The following is a 19,124-nucleotide window of genomic DNA, read 5'->3' on the forward strand; positions in this document are numbered from 1 at the left end:
TGTCACAGTTGGACATCCTCATAGCCCTGGCCGATCCTCCCTTGTGGCTAATGGCCATTCTCCGTGGGACGAAGAAGAAGACTGTTTCAATGAAGTCTCATATATATAGCTAGCGTTCAGGAAAATCCACGCCTATGACCCTCATCTGGTACTGGCCAATCGCCCTTAGTGGATAACGGCCATTTCCCCGAGGATGAAGAAGAAGAAGAAGAAGAAGTGTCTTCAATGTCAGAAAGTGTCATACTGAATTAGCCCTGGCCAATCTCCCTTGCGGATCGCGGCCATCTTCTTGGGGAGAAGAAGAAGAAGTGTGTGGCTGGTGGCCACTGTTCCTAGTGGTGGAAGAAGAAGAAGAAGATGAGGTCGTGGCGGATCATAAGGATATTCTCCTATGGCACAATCGTTCTATTATTCTTCCTAATTATGAGACATAGTGGAAGCGAAGAGGTGCAACGTACAGTGCCCTTTTCGTCTGAAACCGGTACGAAATTTCTCTATGCCACGAGTGGAGTAGAAGGGTGCTGGCTAGGTTCGTTGGTACAAACATTGGTTGGTAAAAAATCTCAAGGGGAGTGATCTTTATAACATAATAACGGATTATTGCGGAGAAGCTACGGCCGTTACCTGTGGACAGACACAGAAAAGAATGGGAGGGTACCTTACCTATAGCTGAGCTATAGTATTTCCTATTCCAGGCAGTCAAGACGGGTCAACTATGACTGTGCGTAAGGGGGAGTCTGCCGAAAAACGTTCCGTCCTGGTACAAGACGGTCCTAGCTTAGTCCTTAGCATGAGCTAACAGCCGTGTCTCTATGCGCCCCGGAGATAGGAACGAAGCCTTCAAGCTGGTCTTCGTCGTGTCACACTATGTTAATGGCGTTTCCTTGAGCACAGGCACGTGGAGCACTCTGAAAGAACGGTTTGAGGATTTTTGACACAACCGATCACTTGCTCTTGAGTATACAGCGTTTCCCGCAATCAGGGTCGGCCGGTGTTTACGAGGGGCATGAGCCAACACCACCTAGGTACAGAAGGCCTGCGCCTCCTTTCCCACCTTCCCTACGTGGACATATATATAGTCAGAATTCGTCTGCTACAGCAATTCGCCGTTCTGCAAATTCAAGAACCTGCAAATGATTGCAGCTTACGTGGAACCTGCAGACCCGAATATTTATATAAAAAGTGCAACACGCTTTCCAGAAAATCAGTTTTGAAAAAGATTGCGCTTGATTTCCAAGTTTTCCCATTTAGTACGCGGGGACGTTTAATCACCACTCGCAGACGACGGTGGTTCGTCTTCATGGCCACGACCGGTGAAAACACGTTCGTGATTGGCTGCCGCCGTTGAAAACACGATCCTGATTGGCTGACTATTAGTTGTTACGTCACGTCGACGAGTAAGCGGACCTTTTCTATACCTAGGTGGCGTTGCCTGAGCCAGCCTGAACGAGACACTTTTCGGGAAGCAAGAATATTTGGGGGGTGCAAATTTCTCACTTGTCCCCCAGAGGCGAAAGGTAGACGTGCCTTTTGGTGTCAGAGAAAATACCATGCAGATGCGCTGTTGGCCAAAATGGCTCGTGCAAACGAGGCTTCTGTCTACGAATGCTTTTGCGAACCCTGTCTGTTACACCAAGACGATCGGGATGATGTGTAACTGTTGTACATTCGACGCCGGATCATAGCCAGGTCCCCTGCCGCGTTGCTTGTGGTCACAGTGGCCAGGATGCCAATCCCTAATTTAATGTCTGTTCCCACACAGTTCGATCTTTCATCATCGACTACTCCAACAACCAATTCCTCAAGGACGGCAGAGCCTTCCAGTACATCGGCGGAGAAATGCACTATTTTCGAGTGCCCAGAGAGTTGTGGAAAGACCGGTTGAAGAAGCTCAAGGCTGCGGGTCTGAATGTTGTGCAGACAGTCGTCGAATGGAGCGGACACCAACCCGCACAAAATAGAATCGTCTTCGAAGGCAACTATAATCTAAGCAGCTTCCTCAAAGAGGCCCAGAAGGTCGGTCTTCTCGTCACTCTACGTCCCGGGCCTTATATCGGTGCCGGCAGAGACAATGGCGGGTTCCCGTACTGGCTCTCCACTCGAGTTCCCAGGGAGAAATGGCGGACATCGGACGATCAGTTCTTGGATGTGCTGGATAAATGGCTCGATATTTTACTCCCAACAGTGAAAACGTTTCTCTATGAAAACGGAGGTCCCGTTATAATGATACAGCTAGAAAGCGGCAGATGCGACGGCATCTACAAAAAGCATATCTTCCAAGTCTTCAGGGCTTACCTCGGTCGCTCCGTCCCGTTATTTACGGTCGGTACGGTACAGCAGTTCCCCTGCAGCAAAATCGGAGGCGCCCTGACGACCGTCAACGTGGGCGTAAAGAATTACGCTCAGTGGGACTTGAACCAGACAAGGCGCGCTAACGGTGGCAAAGGTCCAGTCGCCGTTACCGAATACCGCACCGGCTGCTTCGATACGCACAATTTTGCTCATGCACCACTTGACATAGGAGCCGTTTTAAAGAACCTCGATACCATACTGAAACACAACGCTTCCGTGGTGTTGTACATGTTCCATGGTGGCACAAACTTCGGCTTCAGCAACGGCGCCACGGCTGCCTCTCCTCACGTGACTAGCTACGACTATCGCGCACCCCTGTCCGAAGCGGGTGACCCGACGGTACTTTACTACGAAATACGACGCGTCATCTCCAAGTACGTGCCGCTCTTGCCCCTCACTGAGGAAGTGTCAGCCGCTCCTAAGCTGGGCTTCGGGCCCATTACGATGCTGTGTGGTCCGTCTTTACGAGACGTCATGAGATACTTCAGAAACGAAGCGTCGCTCAAAATAACTGAGGCCAAGACGCCGTTGAGCTTCGAGGCGATTGGCCACGGCTACGGATATGTGCTCTATGAGACCCCACTTCCTACGTTCTACGGTTCCATGAAGTTGAGTATTCCCAAGATGCGGGACAGAGCCTATATCTTCGGAGACAGCAGCGTGTACGTTATGCAACGTTCGAAGACTGCTGTCCATCTGAAGCTGAGGAACGGGCCGCTGAGCATTCTAGTGGAAAATACCGGAAGATACAGCTCCGGAAAAAATGTTGGAGAGCAAAAGGTAATTCTCAAGGTTACGTGCTAAAGAACGAGCTCCATTGCATAACCCACTCGAGAGGCCAGTGGTGGATCCAGGGCAGTCGCCCCCCCCCCCCCCAAGAAAAAAAAGAATCACCTCCCCTGGCTACATGATTTTACAAAGAACCCCCCCTCCAAAAAAAAGGGGGGGAAGAAAGGAAAAGTGGTGAGGGTCTGGATCCGCCCCTGCTCGAGCCAAATAACCCCGTTAGAGAATATAAAAGTTGTTTGGGATTGGCTCAAAGCGAGTATATGTACTTTTCTATGGCAAGACGAGGAGCACCATGGGGTAAATCGCCAATAATCCTGGTGGTTACCATGATACAGGGAGCATGTGTGTGTGTGAGCAGGGAGTTTTATGTGGTGGGGTCGTTCTCTCGGACTACCGAAATCCCAGAGCAAGAGGGTTTGCATACCCTTCCCTCTCCTGTGCGCACCATCGTCTCTCCCTTCCCTGGGTGCACCGAACCACCACTCCAGAGCAGGATGACCCCCCCCCCCCCCCCCCCACTCACCCACGAGAAGAACCTATGATAGCACGCTATAATACACTACGCTCATCATTATTGGCGACGTTCGCGGGTAAATTAGAGGACTGGCAGTGATTCTGGGACCGTTTCAGGACAAACATTCATGACTGCGCAAGCTTACCCAGGCATTATCAGCTTGGTCCAGGCTTGTCAGCATTATGCGACCATATAGTTAAAAAAAAAAAAAAACATGATATAAAAGTTTTATTCGTTTATTGTACTCTAGCAACTCGATAGCTGAGAGAGTGAACTCTTGCTGGGTGAAAATGCTCTAGTGCGGCTCTCGTGACGTAATCGCCCTGTGGCAGTGACTCCCGTTCTAAAATTTGAGGCACTGAACACTAGAGGTGCTCGAGAGTTGCCCCTCCCACTTTAGCCTCCCAGCGACTCTCTTCTCGATGCGAGTCGCTGGAGTCGATGACGTACGATGACTCTCATACGTCACAAACGCCGACTCGCGGGAGTTGAATAAACGTACACAACCAAAAGTATTTCCCGGACACACTAAAGTCACATGGCGTTTGGGCACCGTGTCACGGAACTCGCGCGACCTGTGAGTCGGAGTCGTGACGTACGAGAGTCACCGTACGTACGCAGTGGTTCATCCAGAATCCCAAACGTGGAGGGGTGTACGAACAAATTGGGGGGGGGGGCATTATTATAGTTACGTCATTACAGCTTAACATATTACCGTCAAATGTCTAAAGCTGAAATCGCAAGGGCACCCCCTGTAGGAGGCCTACACAGGTGAAAAAGTTCGAGGGGTACGTGTCACTGAACATTTGGGAGGTCTGGATAAATCACTGATACGTCATCGAATCCAGCGACCAGCATCGAGAGGAGAATCTCTGGGAGTGTCGACTCTTGTGCACCTCTAGTGTTGAATCCTCGAATTTAAGAACGGGAGTCACTGCCGCGGCGATGACGTCAGGAGAGTCGCTCGCCAAGATCCGGCTCTCGAGTTCAATACACAACCGCTACGAGCACATGGATTGCGAGCATTCTCACACACAATCAATCTGTGAGTGAGAACCCTTGTCGACTCTACTCGGGACCAGCACTCTGCTATACTCTCAAATTTTCGCCCCGTTCGTTATACCTAGTTCTCTTGTGTAGAAGCGCCCTCATGTATAAGTAAAGAGGCCTCTCAGTGATGCAGGGAGGTGCACCCCACGAGTAGCAGATGAATTTTCGTGAGCGCTATGCAGATGCTATCTCATGGTCGCAGAACAGGCCACGGCGCACCACATATGGCTACTTGCGCAATGCTGCTGCCCCGTTCAGCAAAAATATTTTGCCCGGTGCCTTCCACAATGCGGAATGTTAATAACCCAGGTGGATAGTCCAGAACTACAGTGACTGGACCGTGTTTCCCTAGGGTATCCTGTCCAACGTCTCTCTAGGCGAGCACGTGCTCATCAACTGGACTATGCAAGCCGTTCCAATAAACGAACAGCGAGATGTGAATACATTATTCGCTTTCATCAAGAGCTCGGTGGGTAGCGAAGACTGCACGGTGCCGCGTTTCTTCTTCGGTAGTTTTATATTGGAGGAAGGACAAGAGCCATTGGACACGTTCCTGGACACCGAAGGCTGGACCAAGGGAGTTGCCTTCCTCAACGGCTTCAACTTGGGACGTTACTGGCCAGTGGTTGGACCGCAGGTCAGTAGAAGCAGGTGACATCCAAGCAACAAAATGATAGTTTGTTGACTGGATAGCCAAAATTTTTTAGCCTCGCGACAAAAAGTTGGATGCTTCAATTGAATGGTAGAAGAACTGGCGCGCATTTTTCGGAACACACTGTACTTCTCTCGAGATCATTGTACATTGCAATCCCGCCAATTCGAAGATTTGTTCGAATAACGCACATTCCAAAATATTTCTGTGCAGGCAAGCATCAAAACATCTCGCGGTAAAAAATATCTGTCGTACGCAGTTGCATTCGTTCCTTCAGCCGCAACTCAAGGAAGGACCTGGATATTCCCGGTCGCAAAATCCACGGTCTAGAAATTCAAGTCTCGAAAACAAGGAAAACCCAGGAGTGTGCTCGATAGCTTCCTAAGATGATATGCCGTGTTTAAAAATGTGAGATCATTATTTAACCACCATAGCATGCCCCGAGCATAGTTCAACTCTACCAAACTGGTGGCGCTGTCGAACACTATGACGTCATTTGTTTACCAACAGGGTGAGGTCTATAGGCCGATTGGCCATCCGCGGAGCCGTTCGCGAACCGTTTGAGCATAACTAAAACTCCGTTCGAATCAGGGGCCGATCCAGATCCTCGTTTCTTTGTTTTTTTTTTGGGGGGGGGGGGGAGGGGGGGGGTCTTTGTCGAAGCGCGTAGTGGGGGAGGGGAGAGAGGGCAACCCAATGTATAAACTGACGTTTTGACGTAAACCACTGGTTCGAATAGACCGTTGCGCACGTTCATATGCTCGAATTACCGGGCGTTTTCCTCCATTGACATACACGACTTTGGCGGGACTCGAGCGTCAGTTCGAATTAGGAGATTTCAAATTAACGGAGTTACACTGCAGTGACAAAGCAATACAGTAGAACCCCTTTGTAGTAAACTCTCTGGGACCATGATGAAATTTTACTAGATCAGGAGTTTTATTATATCAGGTGTGCCATTGAATGTATGGGATTCTATCGGGACCGCAGTTCTCGTTTACTATAAGCAGAGTTTTACTACAAGAGGAGTTTCCTTTCCTACTGTATTTCCTTCTCGGAAGCCCCTTCTTCTGATCCCCATTGACTCCTGGTGCTGTGTTCCCCTTCTTGGCACATATTCTAAATACAGCATGTGTATAGCTGCCATTCTACAATATGGTAGACTCAATCCCAAAGAGACCATGAAACATGGCCCGAAATAATGGTGGACCGCACATCCAAATGAGATGCAAAGAACCAAATTGTATTATATTGTATTGTATTGTATTGATTGTTACTCATTCTCAGGTGACACTGTATGTGCCAGGAAGTGTTGTCTTGCCCTACCCGCAAGAAAACTACCTCGTTCTCTTCGAGACTGAAGGGCTCAGGCTCCCCGGCGCCACAGTAAAGTTGGTCACCGTACCGAGGCTAAACGATCGAACGACACTGTACAAAGCAAAAAATGTTGTATATGTGGTAAATGTATGAATACATTATGTGTCCTAGGTGTTTGACACACTTTATGAAACAAATGAAGCGAGCACACAAGCATAAACTATGTGGTGGGTCTGGGAGGCGTTGGACGTGGTGTGGAGTTACCTTTGGCGTCATCCAGGACACGTACAGTGAGTTGTGTCTGTGGACCTGTACGCCAGAGTGCTAGTTGTTCATCTAAGATGGCCGTATCTACAATAATCGTGTGAAGGCCTGCCCCTGGAAGTGCTAGGAGAAACTGGGCCTGAAAGTAGTCATGTTGTGGTCGCACAGCTTGGCTTAACTGCAGTCCATCTGAAGAAGCCTGAAGAACAAGGGCATTCCAAACCTCAGGAGCTACCTTTTCAATCCCACTTTCCAAATTTTTTACATTACATATATTACATTACATAAGAACACCCTAGTGGTTATTATTATTATATCCTCTCAAAATGTACCTTTTTGGCGATTTAAAATGCTTTTTAATGCAAATGTTGGTGGACGAGGATACTGGCAGCATTGCTGACACAAACCTTTGCATCATGAGGAGTGCGTTGAGGTGGCCCTCCTAAGCACTGACTCGTAACTGTCACGAGAACCTGACGAATGATTCGGTGCGGAGTCCTTGACCCGTCGTCCGTGGAGCCGCTGCTGTGCCTTCTCTGCACCACACCTTCGACACGCAGAGATAGTTGGCTTTGAGGCGCTATGGGCAAGGGTTCGTTGGGGCCTTTCTGTTGCGGAGAGACTGCCAGCTGCCCAGAGACAAACAGCTCAAGGTTACCATGGGAAAGTGCATGGTGTTCAGAGTAGCATTGCAGGAGGAACAATTTCTTACGGTATTTACTCGCATAATTTGCGCACTTTTTCTCCCAAAAAAAGTCTGAAAAGTTGGGGTGCCTTACGATATTCAAGAGACGCAAAATTTTTTAGTATGCCGGTCATATCGGCTCTCGGTAGAACCGATATTGATGTTATCACTGCATTGCGCAAGCGCAAAAGTAGTACCCAAATACCAGGGAACCGCTGATGGTCGGGAGGCAAAATGCCGGCCCACTACCGGTCATGTACCGGTGAATACGTCTAGACGCTGCTAGTCGCACTTGACAACCGAAAGCACGCTATGTTCGCAAACTTTGTCATGTTGTGCCATAAGGTTTGTCATGGCGTGTTTGTTCAACGTTTCTTTTCGCGTTTTGTAGTTCGTTCGAGTGATCGTCCATCGTGTCAGTGGGCCGTCTGCTGAAAGCGTGCGCAAATCAAACAAAAGCACCGCAATAACTTCGGTAGCACTGACGGTGTTGCAAAAAGCATTCGCCACGGTCGCTGATACGCGTTGTTTTCTTGTCATTTTTGGTGCTAAACTAGGAGTGCGCAAATTACGCGATGGCGCAAAATATGCAAGTAAATACGGTATGTCTCAACTCCCCGTACATAATAAAATGCTAGCGTTCTGGAGGAAAACCAGCAAGGGGGTACCTTGATAGTAGTAGATTGGAGAGACTGGAAGAAGAAGCGAGGAAGACAGAGTGGAACCAGCACTATTTCTTGACTGATGCGCTCGACAACTTGGACTTGCTGCATCAACGAGTTACCAGTGAGCTCGTTCGAGCTAAACGAGATTGGCACTACCTGTGGAGTGAGCTGGTTATCGGATCGAAGGTCTCGGAGCCACAACAGCACCCTGTGAGCAGCCTCCACGAGCCTGTGTTCCCCGAGCGAGGTCCTGCTCTGTTCCAACCACGCCACATTTTCCTCGTTTGTCCCGCTGCTACCAACAATAAATGTCATTTTATTTTACAGCTAGCTGTCACCCGCAACGTACCTGATACCTTGATTGTACTGAGAAATACGGTCCACAGCCTGTGCTATCAGAAGTGCACTCTGTTGTAATCTGACGTGCGTTATCAGGAAAGCGTGGATAAGAAGGGCAGAAAGAACGTTGCTGATAGTAAGCCACAAATACTAAAACTGCTAAAAAGACTACACACACATAGCACACTAACAACGATGGCTCATCCACACACGCCCCGCAGAAAATATCTCTCCTCGTCGACAAGGACAATTGACACACACTGTGCGATATACCGTGCGATTCCCAAATTTCTCTTTATCTATCTCTTTGTAGCACTAAACATCTGCGTGAATAAACCTTCGTTGTCGTGTGCTTTTAGTACTCGATGGACTAGTAAGTGGCCCAGGTCGAAGTCTCTGGCAGTAAAGCAACAATTTACGAGGATACAGTTGAACGTTATAGAGTGTGCCGTTGTCCGCATCGAAGAGCGTCTGGTAAAGTGCGCCGTATGTGTCGGCTAGCGCACGAAACTCACGTGAACATTTCCGCAACTGGAAGCAAGAAGAAGAGACGTTCTGAGAAAATTTAAAAGAAGGACAATGACGAGACTAGAGCACTGCATGGACCGAAGTATATTGACCCAATGTCTAAACCCCGTAGCTACTTCTGCCGTACGAAAATTGAAATTTCTGCCAAGTGGGACTTACAAATCTGCGGGATTCCATGGGTAAGGGAAGACAAACAAACAGAAAATGTTGCACCATTCTCCAAAGATTGCTCACTGAGCCCGGAGCGCTTTTCCAGCCTTTCTAAACTTTTCGGCGCACAAAGAAAATTTGACTCGACTCTGACAATTTCTCGTCGGGCGTTTCTGTCATTAAATTTTCTTCCATAGCGGCATGCTGAACTGTGCAAGTGTCGGCAGAACCAGTCGCGTCGGGCATTGCAGTCGCGGTTGATCGGGTTTAACCTACAAAAATGATACAGAACGATCGAAATCGTTACATAGTTCTGTGATGTATCGAATACTTCACGAAAAACACACGATTATGAGGGGAACAGCAGGTTCCATGAGACGAAATTTTGTGAATCATGGAACACTAGGGGCTCTGCCGATGTCTTAACCCGACCCAGCAAAAAGTAACGAGAAAAAGAATGGCTGACAAAAGGCTCTCGCACTGAGTGTGCAGTGAGTCCTGAACCTGGTCTGCGGTCCGGGTTGCAGTGCTCTGCAGGAAAGGTGTTTTCACATACTTGGGCAACCACCCTGCCACATTTCTGTAAGTCGTCGCGTGTCGCCTGGGCCAAGGCGGCCGCAATCGCTGGTGGCGGAGCTGTCCGCAGAAGACTGCAGGCCTGGGCTAACTGAAGCTGGGACCGCACCGCTTCACCCCGCAGGCGAACATATTCTGTCTGGAACTGCAGTGCTTGAGTGGGAGTCGTTGCTGCCTGCACGGATCAATTTCTAGCACTTATCTCATTTAAGCTAAAGCTTCTGGCAATGAGAATGGCAAAGATAACGACTCAACAACGACATCCCCTGTCTCCCCTGAACCCACCTAAAGGGGCGCAAAAAAAGGCACCTTTGGGGCAGGAAGAAGCCGCTTTAGGATGACGGAAGACAGAAAGAAAATCGAGACTATGGGGGGCACAAATAATTTTCCCCACTCATCCCCCCGGGAACGAAAAGTCGATGCCGAGAGTTCTTGGCTTTGTATCGTGAGAAAACTGTGACCATGCCCAAGCAGCACAGCATCTTGGTCCAATATGATACCAATATTGGGCCAGTATTGCCAATATCGGTCCAATATTGGGCAAAGATGTTGTGCTGCTTGGGTGAGTAACACCACAGTGACACTCACAGAGGATAGTGTGTCCGAGGAACCTGTACCACGCCACCGAGTCATCCTCGACGAAACACACAAACTTGGGATCGGAAAGCGAACATGTTACTGGTGGTACTTTCAACCAGGGATTGGAACCGGTATTTTTTTCGGTCCGGTTCGGGTTCAGGCATATTGGTTTGGTTCGGGTTTAGCTCCGCTGAACCGAAATTATCAGCTTGAGCCGGTTCAGGTATATCAGTTCGGTTTGGACAAAAAAATAAAAAATCGGTCAGCGGTGGGGACATTTACAGGGAAACCGTTACTTTTTCGGTCCTGGTTTCACCGGTCCATGGGCAGTAATTTTGCGACATGAAAGCGAGCTTACGCCCACCGTACACGGTTCTAAGAGAAAGGCGTGAGATAATCGTTTCAGGTGAGTAAAAAAAAAAAAAAGTCGGTCAGTAGTACAATTATCTCGCCTCTGAACCGATTCCCGAACCGGTAACCGTATTTTTCTTTTTTTCGGTTTCAGGACAAGCAAAAAAATTGTTCTGGTTTGGTTCGGGTTCGTCAGAAAATAACGTTTTTTTACGGTTTTCAGTTCCGGTTCCGATCCCTGCTTTCAACTGGTTGCCTCCGATCACTCTCACAGCGCTCTGGTGGAACGTTCCGTGTTTGGCTTGAGCGCGACTCCTCCCGCTCGGATTTGGTGCGACAGCGGAGTTCACGTGGTCCGACTCGGCGTATCGGGGTGACCGGAACAAGATGCCGTAACCGGTCCATAGTGACTGCTTTGGTGAAAGATCACCAGCCCGTCTATGATACAGGGAGCAGTAATCCGCACTTACCTTAAGGGCAGAAACAGCTCGTGAGTAGTGTGCCAGTGCGTCGTCACGAGACTTTGAATTCTGAAGACATTCTTCGGCCCGCGATAGCTCCGCTAGGCTTGTTAGCCAGAAGTGCAGGTGCTCCGAGCTCACCTGTTTTTCCAAGAAAGCATCGTGTGCTATTGTATTGTTCACGCTCTTTGCTCCCTGAGATGGGCGCGCACAAATATATCGATAGAAAAGAGAACAAACTGTGTCACGACAATCTTTTTCTGCAACACGTGTCAGATTTTAAATGGGAACACACCGATTGCACAGCGCTTCAAATTTTGCTTCGATTTTATGTAGTTATTTCACATTTCTCAAGTAAACTGATGTGACACAGACAGTAAATAATTCGGGAGACACCATTTTGCAAATGATGAGGGTTACTATGGTAACTAGAGCAGTCTTGCCACAAGCGTGCTTTATGATGCGATGGAACAATAATTTGAGGTATAATAAACGACTTCATCAATTTTGATATAAGTTTCGTTATTAATTGATTTGTTTACAATTTATTAGCGATGCTATTCTGGTCCACTTGCCTTGTTGGAGAGCGCCACAAACATGGGCGCTGCCAAGGCAAAATGGCCGTAACGTGCTGCCTGGCGGGCAACGCGATACGCGCTCCAGGGGTCCAATGGGCAGTCGAGGGGGGCAGGGGACACGCCCCTTTGCTCCACGCCAGCTTGCAAAACTAAAGTACAAAGCAGGACCTGCAAGAAAATTTAACTTCCAGCAACAGCAAGTACTCGGAGCAGGATTGAAACTGACTAGCGATTTCCAATCTAGCTCCTGTGCACCAGGGTTGTGTTGCTGTCGCAGTATCGTTCTTATCTGCGACTCGAGGCGAGCCAGAACGCCGCAGCGACGGCTTCCAAGCGCGCAGAGACACTCGCATACCATAGCGAGGGCCTGCCCTGAAAGGTGAAAACTACTTGGAGCCATTTATTGGTGAAGTCACGTCTCTACTTCGAGATGATTGGTGGAAAGTCACAGAGTACGTTCGGCCAAGCCGCGACACACTTACCGGACCAATGCGACAAGAAAGATCCGAGGATGTCCACAAACTGGGAGCAGAGATCAGAATCAGTTTCGCAGAGCAGCACGATGCACTGAAGACAGGTCTGAAACATTACAGGGCTCAACATGAAGTCGCGTCTTCGAGCAGAAATCCACGGTCCACGTTTTTATCCTTTTACGCGTTTATGTTTTATCTTACTCTTAGAGCGTTCAAATTGGCGTTCCCTTCTTGAGAGCACAACAGCAGCAGAAGCGTCTCGATGGCACTCGACACCTCCTGTACCAGGTCGGTACCTTCTAAAACGATATCCTCTGCGATAATGTAAAAGGCACGAGCTTAAATCATCCCTTTATCCCATAATCCCAAGTTTAATAATACATTAATCTGCGTAAGTTTAGTGCACTACCTTGTAGAGCGTGGATGGCCAAGTGCGTTAGCAGACGAATGGAAGCAGACGCCAGACGTACTTGGTGGTGGAACATGCTCTCTCGGCACAACTCCAGAACTTCTGCTTCTATAACCAGTAACACTAAATGCTCAATGCACTATAACACTATGGCTCTGGCTCCAAAAATTTTACATACTGAAAAAACTTAGGATTGATGCCAAAAAAGAATCCGCACCTGCAAGCAGATCAAACTTGTCGACTGCAACAGAGTTTGCCAGCAGAATGAGCACCGAGATTGCACCGCATTTTAAATTTAAGTAGGGGGTTGTCAATGCGTACTGCACAACAGCCTGCAAAGACATTGAAACAATTTCAACTGAAATGTATTAATAATGATGAGTGTTAAACAACTGTAAGTGCCTTCCAGTCCCATACAGCAGTCAGCCAATAACAACGCAGCCTAGTGGAGGCTGAGGTGCTTTTCAGGCCAACGACTGAAATGGAGACCCTTTCAAAATTTATCTCGTGAAGCAGTAAATAACTGTGACCACTGTCCCGGGAACGTCTGCAATTTCACTACGAACTATCATTTACCGTGTAAGTAGTAATTATTGCGAGGATTGAATTTTCATTAAATTCTCAAGTGGTAGTTTTCTCTCCTTGTCTCTCTAGGTAGTTTTCTCTCCTAATCCATGACTGGGACTGTGGTGTGTCTCACTTGGAACAAACAGTTTGCCATCAGCAGCCTTCAGTGTTGGGCTTTATTTCTCGGATTACTTTATCCAGCACAGAGAGTAAATACTATCAATGTAGACTGAATGGTATGCATTCACCTGAGCATGCCCTTCTCATCCGATGTGTGCCGTCTACTTGAGAGTCAGCACAGGGAGCTTCCTCGCAGGGAGCCACAGCACATTTCTCGGCATGCCGGATTTTGCCAGACGGACCAACTTTTCAAAATGGTACCTCTCGTGGCATATATTGGCGCGCGAGGAAATACGTTTTTTTTCTTCTCTCGGCATACCGGCATCCCCGTTTTATTGCGACGTGCCAAGAAATGCGCGTAATACGGTACATATATAATTTATACTGCGGCCTATATCTAGAGTCATACCTGTACGTTTTTCGTGTCCCAAAGATGAGGTCGCTCCTGGGCCAGATGACACAAATCGTCCAGCGCCTGAACCTTCACACCTTCTCTGGGGTCTTCTCTCAGGTACTGAATTAGCGTTTCAATCTGTATTGAAAGTATATTGTCACTCGATTGACCAGAATCATCCTCCAAATGAATCCTCACTTGCTGTGGAATGTCAGTAACGGATGCCGCTGCCAACCTCGTGAGCACCCTGAGAGCAGCCACGACAATCTGCTGCGATGGATAAGATCGAAGGAGGGACAGGCAGGCAGACCGTACAGCTGCTGCCGTCTGTGCGTCCAGCCGCAATTGCTGGAGGACGCCAAGAAGACGTAGCTTCACGTCCACGGGAGTCGCTAGGCCTCCGACCATGGCTCCAACGCGTCCACACATGTGGGCTGCGAATGCTTGGGAGGCCGCAGCGAAGCGTGCCGCGGCGTATGTTGCAGCTTCAAGTTCGACAGCATCGTGGGATTCTAAGCTGTTCTGAATGCTGTGTTGCAAGCTCTGTCGTTCAGAGACCAGAGGAGCGATACTTCCTAATGTCCTGTCAAAAAAAAAAAAAAACGACCGGCTGTCAATAATCATTCGTGTCTACGATACGGGTACGCACCTCAAAGTAAGAGCTCTAGCCACCGGATCATTACTGTACATCACTGAGAAAATGCGACGTACGAATTCGTCGATGTTGAGGATTTTGTCTAGATGTTTGTCGCTCTGTTGCATAACTTTCAACACCAGCATACGCAAGAAGTTTGTCCTGCGCGACCAAGTGTAAGCGTGTTTTTTTCTTTTCACATGTCACAACACCTGTCTTACCCGACACGAAAGACCTCTGCCAATTTCAGACAGGCAGAGTTGATTAGGATTGGGAATGGATACTTCTCGAACAACCGAGGAAATCGTACTATTGTTTCACACTGTTCTCCTATTCGCCCGGATCTCAGACCTGCAATAATACACACACTTAGCCGGCATGAAATCATTGCATTACGTAACACTGGGATGATGCTTTGCATTAGGGGAATACCTTTGTCAAGTTCTGTCAACGCAGAATTTGCATCTTGGTCTGTTTCGGAAAAGGAAACATCACCGAACCCCAGCAGACGCTGACCGACAGCCGCCATCTTAGAGCTGTTCAATGGCCACTGGCCAAGACCATAGACCATACCATAGCCCATAGCCAGCCATAGCTATGCCAAGACAGACAGAGAGCGATCACGTGATCGACTGTGATCGACGGGATCTCTCCGCAGCTGCCAGCGCGCGGGTGCACGGTTCTTTACCACTCTACTCAAAAGCGACCTTCTCACGTGACATATGACGTTCGCAGAAAAGAGGAGCCCGTGTGACTCAAACTACAGCCGAAAAGAGTCTCCCGCCTGATACGACTACGAAGTGCATGAGGCAGCAACAAATCAGCCATATATAGGGTAACATAGCTAAACGTTATCAGCTAAAATATCAGCTAAGACTCCTGCGTGCGAAGGGGGCTCTAAGATAAATGTCGACACACTTCTCTGTGAAGTCGGTCTTGGACGCACGATCCCCCTGCGGTAGTATTGCCCGCAGATACCACTACGAAGTGAGGCATGCAGTTACAAATCAGCTAAACATAGGGTTGCATTATCAGCTCTGGGTAAACATTATCAGCCAAGATATCAGCTAAAATATCATCTAAGATATCACTTAAAATATCAGCTAAAATGTCAGTTTAAATAGCGGCTAAAATAGCAGCTAAGCTTTCAGTTAAAATATCAGCTAAAATATCACTTAAAATATCAGCTAAGAATATTAGCTAAAATATCAGCTAAGTTATCAGCCAAGATATCACTTAAAATATCAGCTAAGATATCAGTTAAAATATCATCTAAGATGTCACTTAAAACACCAGCTAAGATATCAGCTAAAATGTCAGCTAAGATATCAGTTAAAATCGCGGCTAAAATAGCAGCTAAGATATCATCTAAGATATCACTTAAAATATCAGCTAAAATGTCAGCTAAGATATCAGTTTAAATAGCGGCTAAAATAGCAGCTAAGATATCAGTTAAAATATCAGCTAAGGTATCAGCTAATATTAGCTAAAATATCAACTAAGCTATCATCCAAGATATCACTTAAAACATCAGCTAAGATATCAGCTAAATATCAGTTAAGGTATCAGCTAAGATATCAGTTAAAATATCAGCTAAAATGTCAGCTAAAACATCAGTTAAGAATATTAGCTAAAATATCAGTTTAAGGTATCAGCTAAGACTTAGCTGATACCTTAACTGATATCTTAGCTGATATTTTAAGTGATATCTTGGATGATATTTTAACTGATATCTTGACTGATATTTAGCTGATAACTTAGCTGATACCTTAACTGATATCTTAGCTGACATTTTAGCTGATATTTTAACTGATATCTTAGCTGACATTTTAGCTGATATCTTAGCTGCTATTTTAGCTGATACCTTAACTGATATTTTAGCTCATGTTTTAAGTGATATCTTAGCTGATATTTTAGCTGCTATTTTAAGTGATATCGTGGCTGATATTTAGCTGATAACTTAGCTGATGTTTTAGCTGATACCTTAACTAATATTTTAGCTAATATTCTTAGCTGATATCTTAGCTGACATTTTAGCTGATACCTTAGCTGATATTTTAACTGATATTTTAGCTGGTAGCTTATCTGATATCTTAGCTGATACCTTAACTGATATTTAGGTGATATCTAGCTGATATTTTAGCCGATAGTTTAGCTGACATTTTAGCTGATATCTTAGCTGATAGCTGACATTTTAAGTGATATCTTAGCTGATATTTTAACTGATATTTTAGCCGATAGCTTAGCTGCTAAGCTATCAGCCAAGATATCACTTAAAACATCAGCTAAAATATCAGTTAAAATACGGGCTAAAATATCAGCTAGATATTATCTAAGATATCACTTAAAATATCAGCTAAAATGTCAGCTGAGATATCAGTTTAAATAGCAGCTAAAATATCAGTTAAAATATCAGCTAAGATATCACTTAAAACATCAGCTAAGATATCAGTTAAGGTATCAGCTAAGATATCAGCTCAATATCAGCTAAAATGTCAGCTGAGATATCAGCTAAAATGTCAGCTGAGATATCAGCTAAAATGCCAGCTGAGATATCAGCTAAAATATCATCTAAGATATCACTTTATATCAGCTAAAATGTCAGCTGATATCAGTTTAAATAGCGGCTAAAATAGCAGCTAAGATATCAGTTAAAACATCAGCTAAAATATCAGCTAAATATCAGTTAAGGTATCAGCTAAGATATCAGCTAAAATATCAGTTAAAATAGCAGCTGAGATATCAGCTAAAATATCATCTAAGATATCACTTTATATCAGCTAAAATGTCAGCTAAGATATCAGTTAACATATCAGCTAAAATATAATTTAAGATATCACTTAAAACATCAGCTAAATATCAGTTAAGGTATCAGCTAAGATATCAGCTAAAATATCAGTTAAAATAGCAGCTAAGATATCAGCTCAATATCAGCTGAGATATCAGCTAAAATATCATCTAAGATATCACTTTATATCAGCTAAAATGTCAGCTGATATCAGTTTAAATAGCGGCTAAAATAGCAGCTAAGATATCAGTTAAAATATCAGCTAAAATGTCAGCTAAGATATCAGTTAACATATCAGCTAAAATATAATTTAAGATATCACTTAAAATATCAGCTAAAATGCCAGTTAAAACATCAGTTAAGGTATCAGCTAAGACTTAGCTGATACCTTAACTGATATTTTAACTGATATCTTAGCTGATATTTTAAGTGATATCTTGGATGATATTTTAACTGATATCTTGACTGATATTTAGCTGATACCTTAACTGATGTTTTAGCTAACATTTTAGCTGATATTGTAAGTGATATCTTAGCTGACATTTTAGCTGATATTTTAACTGATAACTTAGCTGACATTTTAAGTGATATCTTAGATGATATTTTAGCTGAGATCTTAGCTGCTATTTTAACTGATGTCTTAGCTGATACCTTAACTGATATTTTAGCTGATATTTAGCTCATAGCTTACCTGATATTTTAGCTGATACCTTAACTGATATTTTAGCTAATATTCTTAGCTGATATCTTAGCTGACATTTTAGCTGATAGCTTAGCTGCTAAGCTATCAGCCAAGAGATCAGTTAAAATATCAGCTAAGACATCAGTTAAAATATCGGCTAAAATATCAGCTAGATATTATCTAAGATATCACTTAAAATATCAGCTAAAATGTCAGCTGAGATATCAGTTTAAATAGCAGCTAAAATAGCAGCTAAGATATCAGCTAAATATCAGCAAAGATATCAGTTAAAATATCAGCTAAATATCACTTAAAACATCAGCTAAGATATCAGCTAAAATATCAGTTAAGGTATCAGCTAAAATATCAGTTAAAATAGCAGGTAAGATATCAGCTGAATATCAGCTAAAATATCATCTAAGATATCACTTAAAACATCAGCTAAATATCAGTTAAGGTATCAGCTAAGATATCAGCTAAAATATCAGTTAAAATAGCAGCTGAGATATCAGCTAAAATATCATCTAAGATATCACTTTATATCAGCTAAAATGTCAGCTGATATCAGTTTAAATAGCGGCTAAAATAGCAGCTAAGATATCAGTTAAAATATCAGCTAAAATGTCAGCTAAAACATCAGCTAAGAATATTAGCTAAAATATCAGTTAAGGTATCAGCGAAGTTATCAGCCAAGATATCACTCAAAATATCAGCTAAGATATCAGTTAAAATAGCGGCTAAAATAGCAGCTAAGATATCAGCTAAAATATCATGTAAGATATCAGCTAAAATATCATCTAAGATATCACTTAAAATATCAGCTAAAATGTCAGCTAAGATATCAGTTTAAATAGCGGCTAAAATAGCAGCTAAGATATCAGTTAAAATAGCGGCTAAAATGTCAGCTAAAATATCATTTAAGATATCAGCTAAAATGTCAGCTTAAACATCAGCTAATATTAGCTAAAATATCAGTTAAGGTATCAGCTAAGTTATCATCCAAGGTATCATTTAAAATATCAGCTAAGATATCAGTTAAAATATCAGCTAAAATATCATCTAAGACATCACTTAAAATATCAGCTAAAATGTCAGCTAAGATATCAGTTAAAATAGCGGCTAAGATATCAGTTAAAATATCAGCTAAAACATCAGCTAAGAATATTAGCTAAAATATCAGTTAAGGTATCAGCTAAGACTTAGCTGA

The 19,124-nt window shown here is 44.9% G+C and overlaps 2 protein-coding genes across 4 annotated transcripts; one reads left to right on the top strand and one right to left on the bottom strand.

Annotated features, from left to right (window-relative positions):
• Window positions 1-328: 328 nt before the first annotated feature.
• LOC135390600 (beta-galactosidase-like) lies at window positions 329-6,846 on the top strand. The gene is made up of 4 exons (XM_064620357.1): window positions 329-481; window positions 1,763-3,132; window positions 5,058-5,342; window positions 6,645-6,846. The coding sequence occupies exons 1-4, from the start codon at window positions 358-360 to the stop codon at window positions 6,825-6,827; spliced, it is 1,962 nt and encodes a 653-aa protein (XP_064476427.1). The 5' UTR covers window positions 329-357; the 3' UTR covers window positions 6,828-6,846.
• On the bottom strand, window positions 6,843-14,995 carry LOC135390599 (integrator complex subunit 7-like). Of its 3 annotated transcripts, none has more exons than XM_064620356.1 (19): window positions 14,880-14,994; window positions 14,669-14,798; window positions 14,463-14,609; window positions 14,012-14,396; window positions 13,829-13,951; window positions 12,950-13,064; window positions 12,733-12,840; window positions 12,525-12,637; window positions 12,333-12,429; window positions 12,077-12,222; window positions 11,848-12,018; window positions 11,282-11,413; window positions 9,862-10,056; window positions 9,055-9,158; window positions 8,638-8,706; window positions 8,445-8,580; window positions 8,292-8,390; window positions 7,346-7,567; window positions 6,843-7,137 (listed from the first exon to the last, which is right to left on the bottom strand). In XM_064620356.1, exons 1-19 carry the CDS (start codon window positions 14,974-14,976, stop codon window positions 6,895-6,897), a joined length of 2,832 nt encoding a protein of 943 aa, XP_064476426.1. In that variant the 5' UTR covers window positions 14,977-14,994; the 3' UTR covers window positions 6,843-6,894. The 3 variants fall into 3 exon arrangements, with proteins under 3 accessions (XP_064476426.1, XP_064476425.1, XP_064476424.1); XM_064620355.1 differs by having other exon boundaries at window positions 8,445-8,583; XM_064620354.1 differs by having other exon boundaries at window positions 8,292-8,580; window positions 14,880-14,995.
• Window positions 14,996-19,124: the final 4,129 nt, after the last annotated feature.

The sequence above is a fragment of the Ornithodoros turicata genome, chromosome 4 (assembly GCF_037126465.1).
Source record: "Ornithodoros turicata isolate Travis chromosome 4, ASM3712646v1, whole genome shotgun sequence".
NCBI lineage: Eukaryota > Metazoa > Arthropoda > Arachnida > Ixodida > Argasidae > Ornithodoros > Ornithodoros turicata.

Excerpts from the sequence above, each read along its gene's own strand:
- LOC135390600 (XM_064620357.1), top strand. The coding sequence starts at position 358 with ATGAGGTCGTGGCGGATCATAAGGATATTCTCCTATGGCACAATCGTT. Across the intron at positions 3,133-5,057 it reads AAAATGTTGGAGAGCAAAAG|GGTATCCTGTCCAACGTCTC; the intron begins GTAATTCTCAAG and ends GTGTTTCCCTAG. Across the intron at positions 5,343-6,644 it reads GGCCAGTGGTTGGACCGCAG|GTGACACTGTATGTGCCAGG; the intron begins GTCAGTAGAAGC and ends ACTCATTCTCAG.
- LOC135390599 (XM_064620354.1), bottom strand. The coding sequence starts at position 14,976 with ATGGCGGCTGTCGGTCAGCGTCTGCTGGGGTTCGGTGATGTTTCCTTT. Across the intron at positions 13,065-13,828 it reads GGGACACGAAAAACGTACAG|GCTGTTGTGCAGTACGCATT; the intron begins GTATGACTCTAG and ends ATGTCTTTGCAG. Across the intron at positions 8,707-9,054 it reads ACACTCTATAACGTTCAACT|ATTACAACAGAGTGCACTTC; the intron begins GTATCCTCGTAA and ends AACGCACGTCAG.